The 16,754-nt window shown below is 40.2% G+C and overlaps 1 protein-coding gene across 2 annotated transcripts; it reads left to right on the top strand.

Annotated features, from left to right (window-relative positions):
- Positions 1–133: 133 nt before the first annotated feature.
- nlrc3 (NLR family, CARD domain containing 3) lies at positions 134–15,612 on the top strand. 2 transcript variants are annotated; one of them, XM_034107787.1, is made up of 19 exons: positions 134–304; positions 3,348–3,516; positions 6,210–6,473; positions 6,664–8,410; positions 8,490–8,576; positions 8,755–8,838; positions 9,064–9,147; positions 9,246–9,329; positions 9,429–9,512; positions 9,798–9,881; positions 10,037–10,120; positions 11,152–11,235; positions 11,627–11,710; positions 12,618–12,701; positions 12,888–12,971; positions 13,127–13,210; positions 13,829–13,912; positions 14,053–14,136; positions 15,154–15,612. In XM_034107787.1, exons 2-19 carry the CDS (start codon positions 3,393–3,395, stop codon positions 15,242–15,244), a joined length of 3,405 nt encoding a protein of 1,134 aa, XP_033963678.1. In that variant the 5' UTR covers positions 134–304; positions 3,348–3,392; the 3' UTR covers positions 15,245–15,612. The 2 variants fall into 2 exon arrangements, with proteins under 2 accessions (XP_033963678.1, XP_033963679.1); XM_034107788.2 differs by lacking the exons at positions 134–304; positions 3,348–3,516 and having other exon boundaries at positions 6,279–6,361.
- The last annotated feature ends 1,142 nt before the right edge of the window (positions 15,613–16,754 follow it).

Genomic DNA, 16,754 nt, shown 5'->3' on the forward strand with positions numbered 1-16,754 from the left:
TGGCCTGCGTTTAAGGCCTAGCGTGCACAAGAACAAGGCAAATGATTTGTTTCATTTTTCACTGTTCAACCTGCAAACCACAACACAGGAAGTCAGATTAGGTAGACAGGAAGGAGCTGCAGCATGACACGCTTTCTCGAGCAGCAGCACTGACTTCAGGACGTTTATTTGACGTTTGTCCTCGGCCAGGTTTCACTCCTTTTTAGATTCCTCCAACTCACACTTTCTCCTTCAGCTGCTTCCAGGACAATAATGGCGGTGGTCCACAAAGCATCCGTGTGGGCAGCGCTTCAACAAGCCTGAGGTGAGTTATCTGAGCTTTGCTTATTGCACAATGCACTTTATAACTGTCCCTTTTGACTCCAGCTGTTTTATTATGTTTCCTTTCTACCACGGCCTTGAGCATCCAGGACAATGAATATGGGATCAAATAAATGCCTTACATTTAAAACACAATACATCTGACATATTTGCACCTCATGCGTCAACTGGATTATTTTTACAGTGTGTTGCTTGTGGTTTTTTCCCCAGACTTGTCTCTTGTAAATGTTTGGTCTTCCTATCACACTAACAACACATTTCGACAGTAACCGTATGTCATTGAGTTGTTTATGGCGCTGAGACAGTCTGTAAACTTGGCAACGGATGCGTGCACGCTGTCTGAAGTACATTTGAGTTTTTGAATCGGCTTCCTTTATGAAAAGAGACGTGATCAGCGATAAACCACACAGGAAGGCCTTTGACATTTCTCATTTTGTGTCAGTGAAACCTCAAAACATACTTTTCATTTATATATCTGCAGTTCGTGACATGAAATCACACTTATATTCAACCCTATCAGGAGAACATTTACAAAATAAATGTAATACAATATGCTTTGCAATGATGGAAATTAAACCGTTTAGAACATATATCATAATGTAGGATGTGTGTTTTAGTTTTAACAGCCATCACCCTAACAGTAAATCCTTCTGACAGTAAAGAGTGCAATGTGTTAAAGAGCCCCCGTTATGCTTTTGGGGGTTTCCCTTTCCTGTAGTGTGTTATAAAGTACTTTGTGCATGTAAATGGTCTGCAAAGGCTAAAATCCCAAAGTTCCCTCCCTCCCCTTCCCGAAACGCCACCTTTGGATTCCTTTGTTTACTTACGTAACATAATGACATCATTATGTAACACTCGTGCTCCTGCTGGAAAGTGCTCCAACACTTTGTATAGACTAAGGGGCGGGACATCTCTAAGAGGTTGACCAATCACAAGGTGTCCCCCAAGGTTCAGTTCTCGGCCCCTCCTCTTCATCCTCTACCTGCTTCCCCTTGGTCACTTAATCCGCCGTCATGGACTTCAATTCCACTGCTTTGCCGACGACATCCAACTCCTCATCTCCACCAAGTCCATCTCCGCTGCTACCCACTCCATCCTGAAATAAAATCCTGACTCCAACTCAACTGCGATAAAACAGAAATAATCATCATTGGACCAAAACAGATCACCACATCTATCCATAACTTCACCCTCAACATAGACGGTTTCCCAGTCCAAACCTCCCCTCACATCCGGAACCTACGTAGGCATCATATTTGACCAAACCCTCTCCTTCAACAAATACATCAAACATCACCAAGCCTTCTTCCACCTCAAAAACATCGCCCATCTACGTCCATCCCTCTCTCCCACTGCTGCAGAAACCCTCATCCACGCCTTCATCCCCTCCCGTCTGGACTATTGCAACAGCCTCCTCTACGGTTCACCAAAAAAAAAATCCTCAACAAACTTCAATACATCCAGAACTCCGCCGCCCGTCTACTCACCCACACCCGAATCCGTGAACGCATTACCCCCGTCCTCATCAAGCTCCACTGGCTCCCCATCCCCCAGAGAATTCAGTACAAAATCCTCCTGATGACATACAAAGCCCTCCATAACCTGGCCCCACCCTACCTGACTGACCTCCTCCACAGACACACTCCCACTCACTCACTCCCTCCGCTCTGCTGCTGCCAACCTCCTGTCCCTCCCCACCCGGACCAACCTCAAGTCCTGGGGCGGCAGAGCCTTCTCCGTTGCTGCCCCCCACCCTCTGGAACTCACTACCCCAATCCATCAGAGACTCTTCCTCCCTCACCGCATTCAAAACATCACTCAAAACCCACCTGTTCAACACTGCATTCAACCACTGACCACCCCCCCCCCCCTCTATTTTCTGTTTATCTGTTTTTGTATTTTTTTCTTTGTTGTTTTTTTACTCTCTATCAAAGCGTCTTTGAGTTTCTAGAAAAGCTCTATACAAGTCTCATGTTGTATTATTATTACAACAGAGCCGGCCAGCTAACCAATCAGAGCAGACTGGGCTCTGGTTTCAGACAGAGGGTGAAAAGAGGTGCTACAGCACAGGCAGTGTGAGAAAAATAAGAGCTTTTTGAACATTAAAGCATGGAGACATGTTCCAGGCACAACATACTAATATGAAACCTGGAAATGAGCAGAAAAGGGTCACTTTAAACACCTTGGATCATGAATACATGTTATTCTATAAGTGCTATTATTCAAGGCTGAATCATTTGCACTTCGGGATTTGAATTCAAATATGAAGTGCTTTATAAATGGAACCCATTATTATTATTATTATTATAATTATTTGAAAAGCTTTTGACATATTTCTCAGTATGTTTGTTTTTTGTCTGAGTTTCTTATGAAACGCGCTGCATTACATTTAGCACATGAGAAAAAGAGCCTTCAAAAGGGATCGTCGCTCTGGTATCAGCCATCTGGCGCCTCTTGTAAATTAATGATAGATTCTCAGTGCATATGCAGAAAGATGAATAGCCATCTGTTGATTAAATCTGTCTCTCTAAAATAGATGTTAACATTATCAGTGAAAGCTTTCGAGTAATAAGTCCATGCATCTAATTTTGTAAGTCATCTGTGTGGCTTTCAAAAGACATTCTGAATCAGTTTTGCATCACCCAATTGCAATATAAACTCACATTTGGAGCATTAATTAGAGGACTGACATTTTCAGGTTGAAATTAAGACTTGTTTTCAATATTAATAATACATTTGAGTTCATGAAAGGTAATCATCCAAAATATCTGAGTTTCACAAAGTCCTAGGTATTGTCTTTAATGTCTAGTTTGTTCAGTTTATAACCCAAAGATGTTCAGTCACATGATACAAAACTGAGAAAAGCAAGAACATCTCCATATTTGAAACAACATTTTCATGAAAAACAATGACTTGATCAAAATAGGCGATAATGCTTCTGAAGATGAACTAATCGTTGCAGTTCTAGTTTATTTCCTCACCTCTCTTTATCCTCACTGCAAGTAATGCTGTTTTTTATTGTGTAGACTGAACCAGGAGCATCTGGTGGGCAGAACATATTCAGATTCCTCATGGAGAGGAGGGCCCACTACGATTCTATCCTGGATCGAAGCAAACGCATCACGTGGCAGGACGACTGCTACGTGGACCTTCAATCGACACCCTGCTCCGTCTCTTCAAAAGCAGAAACAGAGGGTACGAGTTTCAGAATCATCATGTCCTTATGTTACCTTTTTGGTTCATTTCCTGTGTTTAGAACTCCTTTAGATTAGATTAGATTCCTTTATTGTCACGACACAGAGTACAGCGAAATTCCAAGCATTCCCGATGGTGCAATCACACATAACAGACAGTATAAGTATAATGTTGAATATACAAGCTACAACTTTTAATATATAATAATTATAAAGTGACTATAAACTGGACCTAAGATACATTGAACAGTACGCTTACAAAACAATACAACATTACCATACAAATACAAGAACAATACGGTCAAGGCAGTACAACAATGTAAACAAGTCCTTAAGTACATGTATTTATCAGTGCAGTTGATAATTACAAAACTAGAAATAAATGTGTTCTATAAAAACGGTAGCCTATGAGGTAGAATATAAGGTGCAGTTGGATGTAAAATTGTACTTAGTTGAGCATCAATTCAGTTCCATTAGTGCTGTGATTGTCTGGCTGTGTTCAGCTCACGTATGGCACTGGGGTAAAAGCTGTTCTTATGTCTATTTATCTGGGATTTGATGGACCTGAACCGTCTTCCCCTTTATTTTGAATCATCCCATCTGTGGAGGTTGGATGGAAAGGCTCATAATGGTGAAGATTGCAGTGTTTGATCAGAAACAGGTTTATTGCCAAGTAGGTTAACAGTACACATACGAGGGATTGACCTTGGTGTGCATACATTCACACAGTAAATACAGAGACAGACAACCACAAAATGTAATAAAAACGTTTGAAGCTATTGAATGTTAAGATATAGAAAAGTATCCTTTCAGTCAGATGAGTATAATCATCTACCAGTAGGCATAATAATAATAATAATAATAATAATAATAATAATAATAATAATAATAATAATAGCTTCCTTTTAAATGAATCTATAATAAGTTAAACAAGATAAGTACCACTATTTAATTTACAATACAGCCAAAGAAAATGAACTCCACTTTGATTAAACTGAATATATAATTTCTGATTCATTTAAGTAATTTTAAGGTTATTATCCATTATTACAGCTTTATCTGTAGAGCGTCATGAATGAAAGCTGAAGAAAGAACAACCTAGCTTTCATAATTGAAGTTTTTAATTAAATTCTTCCAAATGTTATTGCAACCAAGTAAGGTTTTATCAGCTTAATCTTTTACAATAAGATTTCTTATTAAAGACCAGGACTTTTTTTTTTCCATCATCAGCTTCAGGAGGATTCTTGTGTTGTTGTTTGGTGACACTAAGCCTGGTGGTAATTCAAAGGGAATTGGTGAAAGTTGAGAAGAGAATAAAAAGGATTAGATTGGGAAATCTAAAGAGTAAGAGCAGCAGATGTTGCAAAATAAAAAACTCAGACTGGGATGTGATGTCATTTTGAGCTTAATTTAGGCCTATTGATGAATTTCACGGTGATGTTTTCAACCCTTTTATTCAGCAGTCAAACGGTTTACTTTGGTTTAGCACTCCTACTGAAGTATCCGCCACAAACACTATAGAAAAAGTATATATTTAGATATATTATTTTGTATTTAGTTTTCAAACTATGACCTACTGCTCACCACATCCACTCACGAGTTTCCTGTGAGACTGGTGAATAACTTTGATCTGCTCTTAAGAACCTGAAAATGCCAAATAAATTGTAACCGAAACCTGGAGATTTAGAGATTTGTATTCAAACATTAATCTCATTAACTCATTAATTTAGAGAGGGGAGTCTTGCTCTGCTGAATAACCACAGGTCATCTTTAGGATAATGATGTCCTGATACATGAAACCAATGTTCCTCGCAGATACACATTTTTCAGGTTTGTACATCTATCAAATTGAAGGATCCATTTCTATTTTAGTAGTGTTTGAAATAAAGCTGATAGATGGACATTCTAGGGATTATTTTTAAATTACATGAAGTTTTGAACACTCTTCTAGTTGTATATGTTCAAATGGGTGTTTTTGGATGCATAATTGAAGACATTTTAAAAACAGAAATTCGCACTTAAGACAAAGTCAATCTGATTGGCATTAGTTTTGCATTTATTTGATCAATACCATCATTTTGGAGAAAAATTAAATACAGGATGATGATCACCTGGAGAGATGCTTTGTGGACATTATTGTGTTTAGAGGAAAGGTCAGGGGTCTTAGGATTAGTCCTGTGAACATCTATCTTGCGGGTTGCATTAGAGGAAAGGTCAGAGGGAAAGTCAGGGGATTTGCACACACAATATCCGCCTCTCTTGGTCCTTCTGTGTTTTCTTTTTTGAGTGACGTCTGACATTTTTCATTCATTGAAAAGATTGTGAAATAAAAAGAGAAAGAGGAACAGCTTGTTATTTAGAATGTTGATGTTGTGAAACGTGATAACCCGACAGACAAAATGGAAAATAAAAAAATGATGCATTAAATATTCATCAAAGAAGTGAGATTATACATTTTGTTTTCCTTTTTTTAGAAACAGAAATGACCAGAATTTGCACATTAATTCCATCATAGTTTTCAGTGATTGACAAAGAATGAATGAAATCTGAGAATAAGACAAACATGAACAGAGGAAAACGTGCTTCTCTTATAAAGCACCATGCAAAAAGGTTTAGGAAAATAGACTTTTTTTAATTATCACATCATCATTTCAGTTTCTATGTCTTAAGAGTATCTTCAATATTTCGATCTAGAACTTGGCTGGATCCAAAAGCACCAAGACCAGCTGCAACGCTTCATCACAACCTCCTTCCTGGAGGAGATGATGACACACCTGAGAAAGATGGATGTGTTGAATTCAGCTGAAGAGACGAAGGTCAAGGAGGCAGGCCGGCTGCAGGATCAGGTAAACATGTTCACATCCATCGTCTCTGCCAAGGACTCTCAAGGCTCTGACGCTCTGCGGGCCTTCGTTCAGAGCTCAGACTCTCAGGTGGCCCAGCTCATCATCAACCACGGTAAGGTGCTTGAGATAGCATGTTGGTATTCGTTATTGTTTTCGTAAAGGCTGAAGATCATCCAGTAAAAACTCATTGGAAAGCACTTTGCCCCGCTCTTGAAATAAGAAATGCTCTATTAACACAATCCATTTCCTGTTCTCACAAGTTGGTAATTGAAATACAAATAACCTGAACGTATTTTCCACAGAATCCATGGTGAAGGAGCACAAAGAGGCACTCCGACGACGACACGAGCAGTACAGAGACCGAGATTCAATCATCTGCCCCAAACTGAACATCTCCTCCAGGACATTACTTCTGGTTGATGGACTTTCCGACATACAGCAGAAAGAACACGACTTAATGCAGGTCGGGGCGACTCGAGGAAGGAAGAGAAATCATCTCAGACAGCTTGGGCTGACCAAACTCTTGGAGCCTTTGACCCGGGTTAGTTTACCCCCGCGGGTCTCCCTCACAGTCGGGGTGGCTGGTATCGGCAAGACAACCTGGGTCCGACACTTCCTCCGACAGTGGAGCCAAGGAGCCATCTGCACCGATGTGAGCTTCATCTTGCCTTTCACTTTTTGCGAGCTGAACTCCCTGGAGAAAGTCTCTGCTGAGAGGCTGGTGAAAATGGCTTTTCCTCATCTAACGGACCCCGGTCTGGTCCTGAGCAGCTCCTGCCGCACACTGCTCATTCTCGATGGTTTGGACGAATTTCGCTGCACCTTAAATTTCTCCGATGCAGCTCCTTGCAGTGACCCAAAGAAAGAAGTGTCCATCGATGACCTGGTGACTAACATCATCCGGGGGAATCTGCTCCCTGACGTAGCGGTGTGGGTGACCTCCAGGCCTGGGGTGGCCTCACTAATCCCCGGAGGATTGGTTGACAGGGTGACTGAAATCCCAGGATTCAGCTCAAAGGACATCCAGCTCTTCCTAAACCACCACTTCTCCGAGAGGGATTTTTCCAGTAAGATCTGGGCGCACTTGGAGTCCAATAAGATCCTAATGGTGATGTGCTACATACCTTGCATTTCGTGGATAGTAGCAGACACTCTGATGTACATCATGCAGAGTGAAACACAGGAAAGCCTCCCCAGGACGTGTACCGAACTCTACGCTCACTTTTGTTCCATGAAGGCAGAAGTAGGTGAGCCAAGGGGCCGGGAGCCAGTGAAAATGGAGCAGCTTCACGGGACTAATCGCAAACTGCTGGGAAACCTTGGGCGTCTGGCGTTTTACGGGCTCCTCAAACACAAGTACACCTTCAGCGAGCAGGACCTCCGGGCCTACGGGATAGACCTGCTGTTGACCCAGTGCAGTCTGGGGGCTGGAGTTCTTGTTCGGGAGGAGTCGGCCTTGTCCACGACATACCGCTTCACTCACTTGACCCTACAGGAGTTTCTTGCAGCTACTTTCTACCACATCTCCTCCAAGCGGGCACTCTTTGACTTATTCTCAGAGAGCACCATGTCTTGGCCCAAGATCGGTTTCCAGAACCACTTCAAAAGCGCCTTCCAGCACTCGCAGCAGGCGGAGGACGGTCACCTGGACGTGTTTGTGCGCTTCCTGACAGGCCTGCTGTGTCCGGCGGCAATAAAGCCTCTCGCTGGGCTGCTGGCCCTCGGGAAGGACGATGGGAACCAGAAGGCGTGGGCAGCGGGGTTTCTACAGGGTCTGTTGGTCAGTGGGGGGGCGGTGGTGTCCCTGCGGTCGGTCAACCTGGCTTATTGTTTACAGGAGCTGCAGCACACAGAGCTGCTGCGGAGCGTGGAGGAAGACTTGCAGCTGGGCAGCCTGGCAGGGAAGCTAACTCGCGCTCACTGTGTGGTGCTGGGCTACCTGCTGCATGTGTCGGCAGAGTGCAGCGAGCAGACCAACCTCACCGGCTCCCTGAACTACGCCACGGTCAAATGTTTGCTCCCACAGCTGCTGTACTGCAGCTTTCTCAGGTCAGATCCCGAAAGCACCATCTCCCAGTGAACTAAAACTCAGGAGAAGGGTAACACTTTTAACGTATCTACTTCACAGGTTGGAGAACAATCACTTTAAAGATGATGTTATGGAGCTGCTGGGAAGCCTCCTAAGTGCTAAAGACTGCCATATTCAGAAAATAAGGTGCGATAACACTTATTGTTCAGTATGAAGAACATTTTATCAGTTCTGAACCACTGTAGTTTGAACTTGAAAGGATTTCCGACATGAATAGTTTCACTTTTTTATAACAAGTCTGTGTCTTTTTTATGTTAGAGACAGCCAGTGTCATATTTTCACTTTGTTGTGCTCATTCCTTCAGTTTGGCAGAGAATGCCATCAGCAACAAAGGTGCCAAAGCTCTGAGTCGAGCGCTCTTGGTGAACCGGACGCTAACGTCTCTCAAGTGAGATTTGTTTGTTTGCCTTTGACCTATAACAGAATTGAATCAAGTGACGGGCACAACCTTTGGAATTCAATTCATTTTCTGCATATTGAGCATTTCTTTAGATCACAAATCTGTCACATTCAATGCAGCTTTAAAAATAATAGTCACAATGTGTGCTGAAGTCTTCATATTTTACAGTTATGTATACTGTCCTTCATCTAACCAGCTTTTTTTATAATTCAGTCTCCGGAACAACAACATCGGCTCTAAAGGTGCAAAGTTCCTTGCAGAGGCTCTAAAAATGAACCAAGTCCTGGTATCAATCAAGTGAGTATAATTGGCGTAGTCCATAGAGACATTACCCTAACAGTTGACAGTCTAACAACTGGAGTTGATGTAATTGCTCAATTTCCACCACTTCTCAGCTTCCAGAACAATTCCATTGAAGAGGAAGGGGCTCAGGCTCTCGCAGAAGTGCTGCATTGCAACCGCAAACTGGTATCTCTGAAGTGAGTGTTTCCCTTTAGTTTTTTAAGACATATTTTATTTGATACGTTTTTTTTGCAGAGAAATCACTTATTTTGCCTTTCGTGCATGTCATTATTTAGCTTACGGAAGAACATGGTTGGAGCTGGAGGAGCCAAAAGGATTGCAGAGGCGCTGAAGACAAACCGGACCCTCACAAAACTGATGTAGTTATTCAAAGATAGACTTTTTCACTGCACTCATATGGATGATATCATGTATAATTATGCAATAACAAATCACTTCCAATCTAATGCATATTTAATGCATTTAAGACATACATATTCTTCGTTATGTTCTTTCTTCTTTATTTCGTGTCTATTTTCAGGTTTTCAATAGTTAAGCTCAACAATAACATGCTGCCAGATATTTTCTTATGAAAGGTTTTTTATTACACAGCCTATTGGGGGGTCACATACTCATCGTCATTAATGGTTTTACTTATTCTGCAGTCTTTGTAGTAACCAGCTCGGGGACAAAGGAACAGTGGCTCTCGCCGAGGCTCTGACAGTGAACCACACGCTGCTGTCGCTGCAGTCAGTACCTCCTGCTTTCTACCATTATCAATTTCCATTTGAAATTCCACTGCTAATTCGTTTACCATTGTTGGTTGTAACACTGTGGCTTTCAACAATTACGCAGTTTGTCTTGCCAGTACTTTACTTCTGTTTTTTTACGTTTGTTTCGACAGACTTCAGAGTAACTCCATCAGCAACAAGGGGATGACGGCGTTAACCAAAGCGCTCCGGCTAAACCGTGGTCTGGTCTCCTTGAAGTGAGTATTGAGCTTTGGCAAAGACAACTCTAATAAGTTTATCAAAAGTCCACCAGCTCTTGAAACCAGCTGATTCAAGACGCAAAATAAGGACGTGTTTTTTTAAAGAGAGAGAACAGCACTGTCGCAACCAAATATAACAACAAAAACACCACAGGTTGACCTCTTGTTATTGAGGCACATCTCCTAATAAACCATGACTCTGGTCCCCTCACATAGTTTCACAGTCTGTCTGCAGTCAGAAGACGGTTAGCTCACATCCGATCCCTCTCTCTTAACCACAGGATTTGAATTGGGGACCATCATTACATTTCCATTTGATTAACAAAAACACATTTTATATTCGATACCTCTAAAATAACTTGCCCATTTTTGTGAAAAAACATGCTTAAATATCTAATACATGTTCCTTATGAGGCACAGCTTTTTTGATAACCAATTAATTTGTAATATTATTTGAGTTTATTGGTGAGTTTAAATTATTCTTTTTGTTAAGCAGTTTGAATAAGAACTTTGGACTATGTTTAATATTGTATGTGTCATTATGACTCCATATCAATACAGAACTGATAAACCCTTTTTATAGGATGTATATGAATGCTGTTATGAAAATTCAGTTTATTTCAGTCTTGTTTCTTTTCAATAGTTTCTAAAGCTATTAAAAAATAAACTTTGTCCTACTTGTCCAGTGTAGAAAAACACAAATTGGTCACATGATATTCAAGCTATTGAAAAAGTAAAACGTTAAAAAAACTGCTGATTTTTTTCACCAAAGATATTCACTTCCTTAGTTAGCTTAGCTTCAGAACTCCAGAGGTGATTAGGTGGACTTTGTTACCATTGATTTTCTGTCTTTTCTAAAATGCTAAGCTAAGTAAATGCTGGCTATTGCTTTATATAACCTTTACAGATGTAAGAGTGCTATCATTCTTTTTATTTAGCGCTATTAAATACAAATAACAATGGGAGATTGTTGTGGAAACTGTAGTTTCTTATCCTTTCTTTTCCATATGTTTTTCTGTATCTGATAGTTTGAGGGAGAACTCCATTGGGGTCGAGGGGGCGAAGAACATGGCCCTCGCCCTCCATGAGAACAACTCGCTTCAGGACCTCGAGTGAGTCACCTTATTATGAGTACCGGTAGTGTGCTCTGTAATTCCCTGCATGATGCCGCTGCTCACAGAATGTCAAGTGCCCACCCACTCAACCCCAGCCTGTGCTCAATCACAACCCCATGAGAATACTGCATGAACACTGTGAAGAATGATGGTGTTATTCAAAAACTGAACTTCAAGGCATAAGTCAACTAAATTGTCATTTCTTTTAATGCCTTTTCCCTAACTAAATAGTTGCCTCTTCAAACTTCACAGCAGCTACATTTGATTTGCAGACATTAACATCATATTTGCACTCTTTTATAACACCTAACTTGAGTCATTGGGTATTGTGTGATTGTTTAACTTTATCTACTTTGTATATGTGTGTGTGTGTGTTCTTTTATCCCAGTCTCACAGCCAACCTCCTGCACGATGAAGGGGTTCAAGCTATAGCTGGTGCGATCAAAGTGAATCGAGGCCTCACCTCTCTGCAGTAAGTCAGGCCGTTTAACACAAATGCAAAAACACACACGGACACACACCTGAGCCTGCGAGTAGTTAAAGGATCAGCTGCGTTCGCTTTGAACATTTTCCCAAACGGCATAACATTTGTACAAGAATAGAAGAAAAAGATTGAACGTTTTCAAAACGCCTCTTTGTAAATAAACTATGCACCGGTAACATATGCGGAGATTTTGTCTCAGAAACATTTGAAAGAAAAATGCAGAATAAATAACTTAGCTTTATTTTAATGCATAAGTACCTTTTAAAGCTTGTCTAATTAATATGTTTGTACTTATGGAAATTACTACATTAAAGGGTCACTCGGAGTGGTGTAAGAATATCTGCAGTTCCCATCAGCAATACCGAGATTTTAGCGTATATAACGTTTGAGTAGACAATGTACAAGTTCACTCGTTTACATCTCAAATTAGCATCGTCTTTAGTCAACTCATGCATTTGATTTTTTAGTAAAGAACCTTTTAAACCCAACAGTATCTTTTTTGGAACCACGAAGCGAAAGCCAACGTAATGTTAGTAGCATTATGTTGACTAAAACAGAGCATGAAAAAACAAGAAAAAACAAAGACCAACTTCTTTTCTCAGTAGATGACATGAACTCGAAATGAACACTCTCATACCGCTCAATTTGTAAATCTCTGTACTAGCAGCTTTGCATAATTAAATATATAAGGTAATTACATGTTTTGATGTTTACCGCTTGTTGTGCTGCCCCCAAATGGTAAACAAATTAATAACGCAGATTTTGAGAAAATCATTACATATGAATCACAGAACACAATATTGTTATCGCAAATGTTTCCTTGCATGTATTGTCCTTACAAAAATCTGCTTACAGTATCTGGCTTATGGTTGACTTTCTGTGCCTCTGTTTACAGTCTCCAGTGGAATTTCATCAAGTGCTCTGCCACTAAAGCTCTGGCCAACGCTCTCCTCACTAATGCCACAATTCAGCTCTTGGAGTAAGGTCAATGTTTCAGAGCCGTTTTCAGCCTCATTTCCACATTACGTTAACTCGCCTCTCTGTGTGAAAACTATTAGTGACAGGATTGAGACGACTGATCGTGGTCGCATGAGCTACTTATGGTATGTGTCATTTCAGTCGTAGCTATTATTCACAGTTGTCACGGTATGTGTCTTTGCCGCAGTCTACAGGAGAACGCTATCGGGAATGAAGGCGTCGTCTTTCTTGCCGAAGCCTTGAAAACCAACATGTCTCTGCGTACATTGTGGTTAGTATTGCATTTATGTGCCATAATTGATCAATATCTTGGTATTCAACCCGAAATAAAGAACAGAAGTCGGTCTTAAATATATATATAGAAAGTTTAGAAACCCCTTTTTTTTCTGTCACTTTTCCATGTGTTCACATATTCTGTCTCCATAGTCTCCAGGGAGTCTCAGCGAGCACAAGTGGCGCCCTGGCAATGGCGGAGGCTCTAATGAGAAACCAAACTCTGCAAACACTGGAGTGAGTCAAACCTTTTCTTTTGTTTTAAACTTTTTTCTTTGCTTGTTTTTATGCAGTTAAAATATTGTGTAATAAGCCAGCAAATTGAAATCAGCGGTTTTCAATCTTGCTCCTCCGTAGTGTTTCTGTTTCAGCTCCACAGGGAGCTTCTCAGTGAGGGTTTATTACAGTCTTTATGAAAAGCTTATCCTTATAGAAATTAAAATATATCAGAGTCGGTAAGTATTGACACAAACAACTTGTTCTAAAAACACCACAAAATAAAATATACAGAGCAAAATATAGTATACCTAGCAAAATATGGTTTAGAATATACACAGAAAAGTAGTATGAATAAGTATCATCTGTCTGTTTTTCACAAAAGGGCTACAAAGGAAAATTGTTTATGAGGAATCGTATTGTGAACTGAACGATGGGACACCACAAGCACAATGTGTCTCTTTGTGAAGCTTCCAAAGCCAACTTTAAGATTGCCCAGCAGTCACTTGTGTCCTTGATGCCTTTCATCTTTAATACGTACAACCCCTTCTATTAGGGTTTCTTTATTGATGCTGGTACAACACACTGCCAAATGTACAAAAAACGTTGTGCTTTGTACTTAACGATCCTCTATTTCAGTCTACGAGGGAACAGCGTGGGGATGGAGGGAGCGAAGGCTCTGGCCAACGCACTGAAAAGCAACAGAAGCCTCAAGTCTTTGAAGTACGTTCTGGCTCATGAGCCATGTGAATCAAAATGTCCTTTTTTTTATTACTGGACTTGTTTTGTAACTTTTAAATTCAGCACTTTGTAGTTATTAAAAAAGAAATAGACATTTGATAAATGATTGTATGAATCATCAGTCTGCAGGAGAACTCTCTGGGTATGGATGGAGCCATATTCATTGCAACAGCCTTGAAAGGAAACCACCAATTGACGTACATCAAGTGAGTAGACGGTAGTATGTGTGTTTGTGTCATCTCAAGGATGAGTACATGCTGTTATGCTGCTTATACTTTAAGGCAGTGGTTCCCAACCTGGGGGGCGCGCCCCCCTTGGGGGGGAGCCAAAGATCGCAGGGGGGAGCCAGGTCTCAGACGATTTGAGGCCAAATATCATATTTAGACTTTTTATTTATTTATTCTTATTTATTTATTTATTTTACATATAATTATAAAGCAATACATGATTGTCACTAAAAGCCTCGTCTCCACATTACAATAAAATATAAAAAATAATTGATTAATTAATTTGAATAAAAATTCAAGTTAGTACTGGAGCTAATAAAGGCATAAAAAGACAGACATTTATAATTCTTTCTTTAATAGAAATGTTTCTTCTGCGCGTTAAGTGTCCAAACCGGGCTTTTCTGGATAAGAGCATTTTTAAAACATAGTCATTGTCCATGCCGGTTTCAGTTGGATTATTCGTCACAGTTGCTCCAATCAGATCGGTCTCCTCCATTTTTTGGATTATTTACGACTTTCGAATCCACATAAACACATCGGCAAAATCCGGCTTACTTTGAGCATGTGTTTTAAACAGTTTAATCCCTTTGTGAATTGTTTCCACTTGCGCCGTCCTTTAATTTCTTCATACAGCGGGAATCCAAATGAATCAAAGTCACTGCAATAGTATACTTCACATTCATCCAGTTTGTGATAGTTGTAGCATTTTTTAGACTTTTAAACTTTAATTACCGCTGTTGCTAAAAAGTTAGCAATGATTGAGAGTCAGACCTAAACATTTCAGATGTGTGTATCTCACACTGCACTGTAACTTTTATTCATGTATGTTATTCATGTTTTACTATCTTTGCTTTTAAATGAGTGTTTTTAAATGCCATTTTATAATATGTTTCTTAATGTCTTTCATTTTTGTAAAGTCATTTTTGCCTTGTGTTGAAAGGTGCTATATGAATAAACTTGCCTTGCCGATACTAACACATGTCATTTGTTCTACAGTCTGCAGGGGAATGGCATTGGGGAATCGGGAGCAAAGGTCATCTCAGACGCTATACGAGCCGACGCACCGGGCTGTGTGGTCGACATCTGATCAAAGAAAAGAGCGGCACCTACTGTGGAAAGTTGCACGTGTAAAATAGAGAGAACAGAATGCAGTGTTATCACATATAGGTGTATGTAATTAAGTCAAAGCTATTTGTGGGTACTAATTATCACTCTGTAAATGTTTCACTGTATTTTAAGATAGATAACATATTTATTATGACATTATTGTTGAGGTAGCCATAAGGGATGAAACAAGACGTGACAAGGGTGAACATATTTAGAGTGGCACCATATTTCAATTTAAAATACACTCAGCATCCATGATAACATCTCTTTTGTAAAGTCATTTTGTACATTTGCTGTATTTGCACAAGGTCATTTGTTGTATAGCAATAAAATGGACACTGTCATTTATCGAGCAGTTTTATTCCAATTATTATTATGTCTCGAAATAGCCTGCTGTGCTAACATCAGGAGATTCACGATGAAATACTCATGAACACAATATTTAAAGAGTTCTGCACTCATGGCATGACAGAAGTACTCAAGCACAAAAACATCGACGAGAGTTTTAAAAAGTGTCTTGGAAATGGATGCGACTCAAAAAGGATTTGCTTTTGTGTCTTGTAAATACATGTTCTTTTATAAAGTTTGGTGGCATTGAACAGAGTGACGCAGAATAGAAAGTCAATAAAGAAGTTTAGAAAGTGTATTTATGTTCACGAAAGCCAATAAATTAATGGAAATAAATCAGTGCTGAATGGTTATTATAACTATGATAAAAGCACTCAGCTTTCATCAACACGAGGCCCTAATCGGTCCGAAGAGCCTCTGAGAGATGTGTGTGCGTGTATTTATGTTGCTCATGTTGGATATACACATGTATGCATAGAAAGAGACACAAAAAAGTGAAGTCCATCATCCTCATGTTTATGTCATTTGATTAACAAAGCAGCAGTAAAAGCTTTGAATGGTATCTATGACAACCATCCCTATTATCCCACAGTAAAAGAGATTTCCTATAAAAGGCATGTGCAATAATTAATATCAATAGTACACAATGTTATGTATGCAGCATTTCACACTTCAAAACAAAGTTACTGTTTTATCAAATCCAAACACTTTATTTGTTGCAGTTGCACCATATTAGAATAAAATAAATATTTATAGGCAGCAGTTATTTGCACCCAGGTGACCATAGTGAAGTGATATTTGCATACGCTTAACTCCATACTTCATGTGTGCTGACTCATACTAAAGAGTTTTATTTGGCTGGGAGTACTTTTGGGTTTTGGCAGGACTTAGCCGTGGAGAGGGCGTTCTTCTAAGGCTCGGGTGTTCTTTGTAGAGCTGTATGTGGCTTGAGAGTCCAGTCTTTTTGGACAGACGTTCAAAATGGCGGCCAGTGGTTATGCTCTGTTGGAGGTCAGCAGTGTACCAGGGAGCAGTGTGCACAAATGAGACTGCACGTTTTCAGGGGGGGCAGAGCATCCAGGGAAGATGAGATACAGTTGCTGTAGTGACTCACCAGTTCAGCTGGGGTGGAGGAGGAGGAT

Source organism: Pseudochaenichthys georgianus, chromosome 19 (assembly GCF_902827115.2).
Source record: "Pseudochaenichthys georgianus chromosome 19, fPseGeo1.2, whole genome shotgun sequence".
NCBI classification, from domain to species: Eukaryota; Metazoa; Chordata; class Actinopteri; order Perciformes; family Channichthyidae; genus Pseudochaenichthys; species Pseudochaenichthys georgianus.

What these genes read in the sequence shown, in the direction of transcription:
- nlrc3 (XM_034107787.1), top strand. Translation starts at nt 3,393, where the DNA reads ATGGAGAGGAGGGCCCACTACGATTCTATCCTGGATCGAAGCAAACGC. An exon ending in CGCAAACTGGTATCTCTGAA is followed by an intron (nt 9,330 to 9,428) that starts GTGAGTGTTTCC and finishes GTCATTATTTAG; the next exon opens with CTTACGGAAGAACATGGTTG. An exon ending in CGAGGCCTCACCTCTCTGCA is followed by an intron (nt 11,711 to 12,617) that starts GTAAGTCAGGCC and finishes CTCTGTTTACAG; the next exon opens with TCTCCAGTGGAATTTCATCA.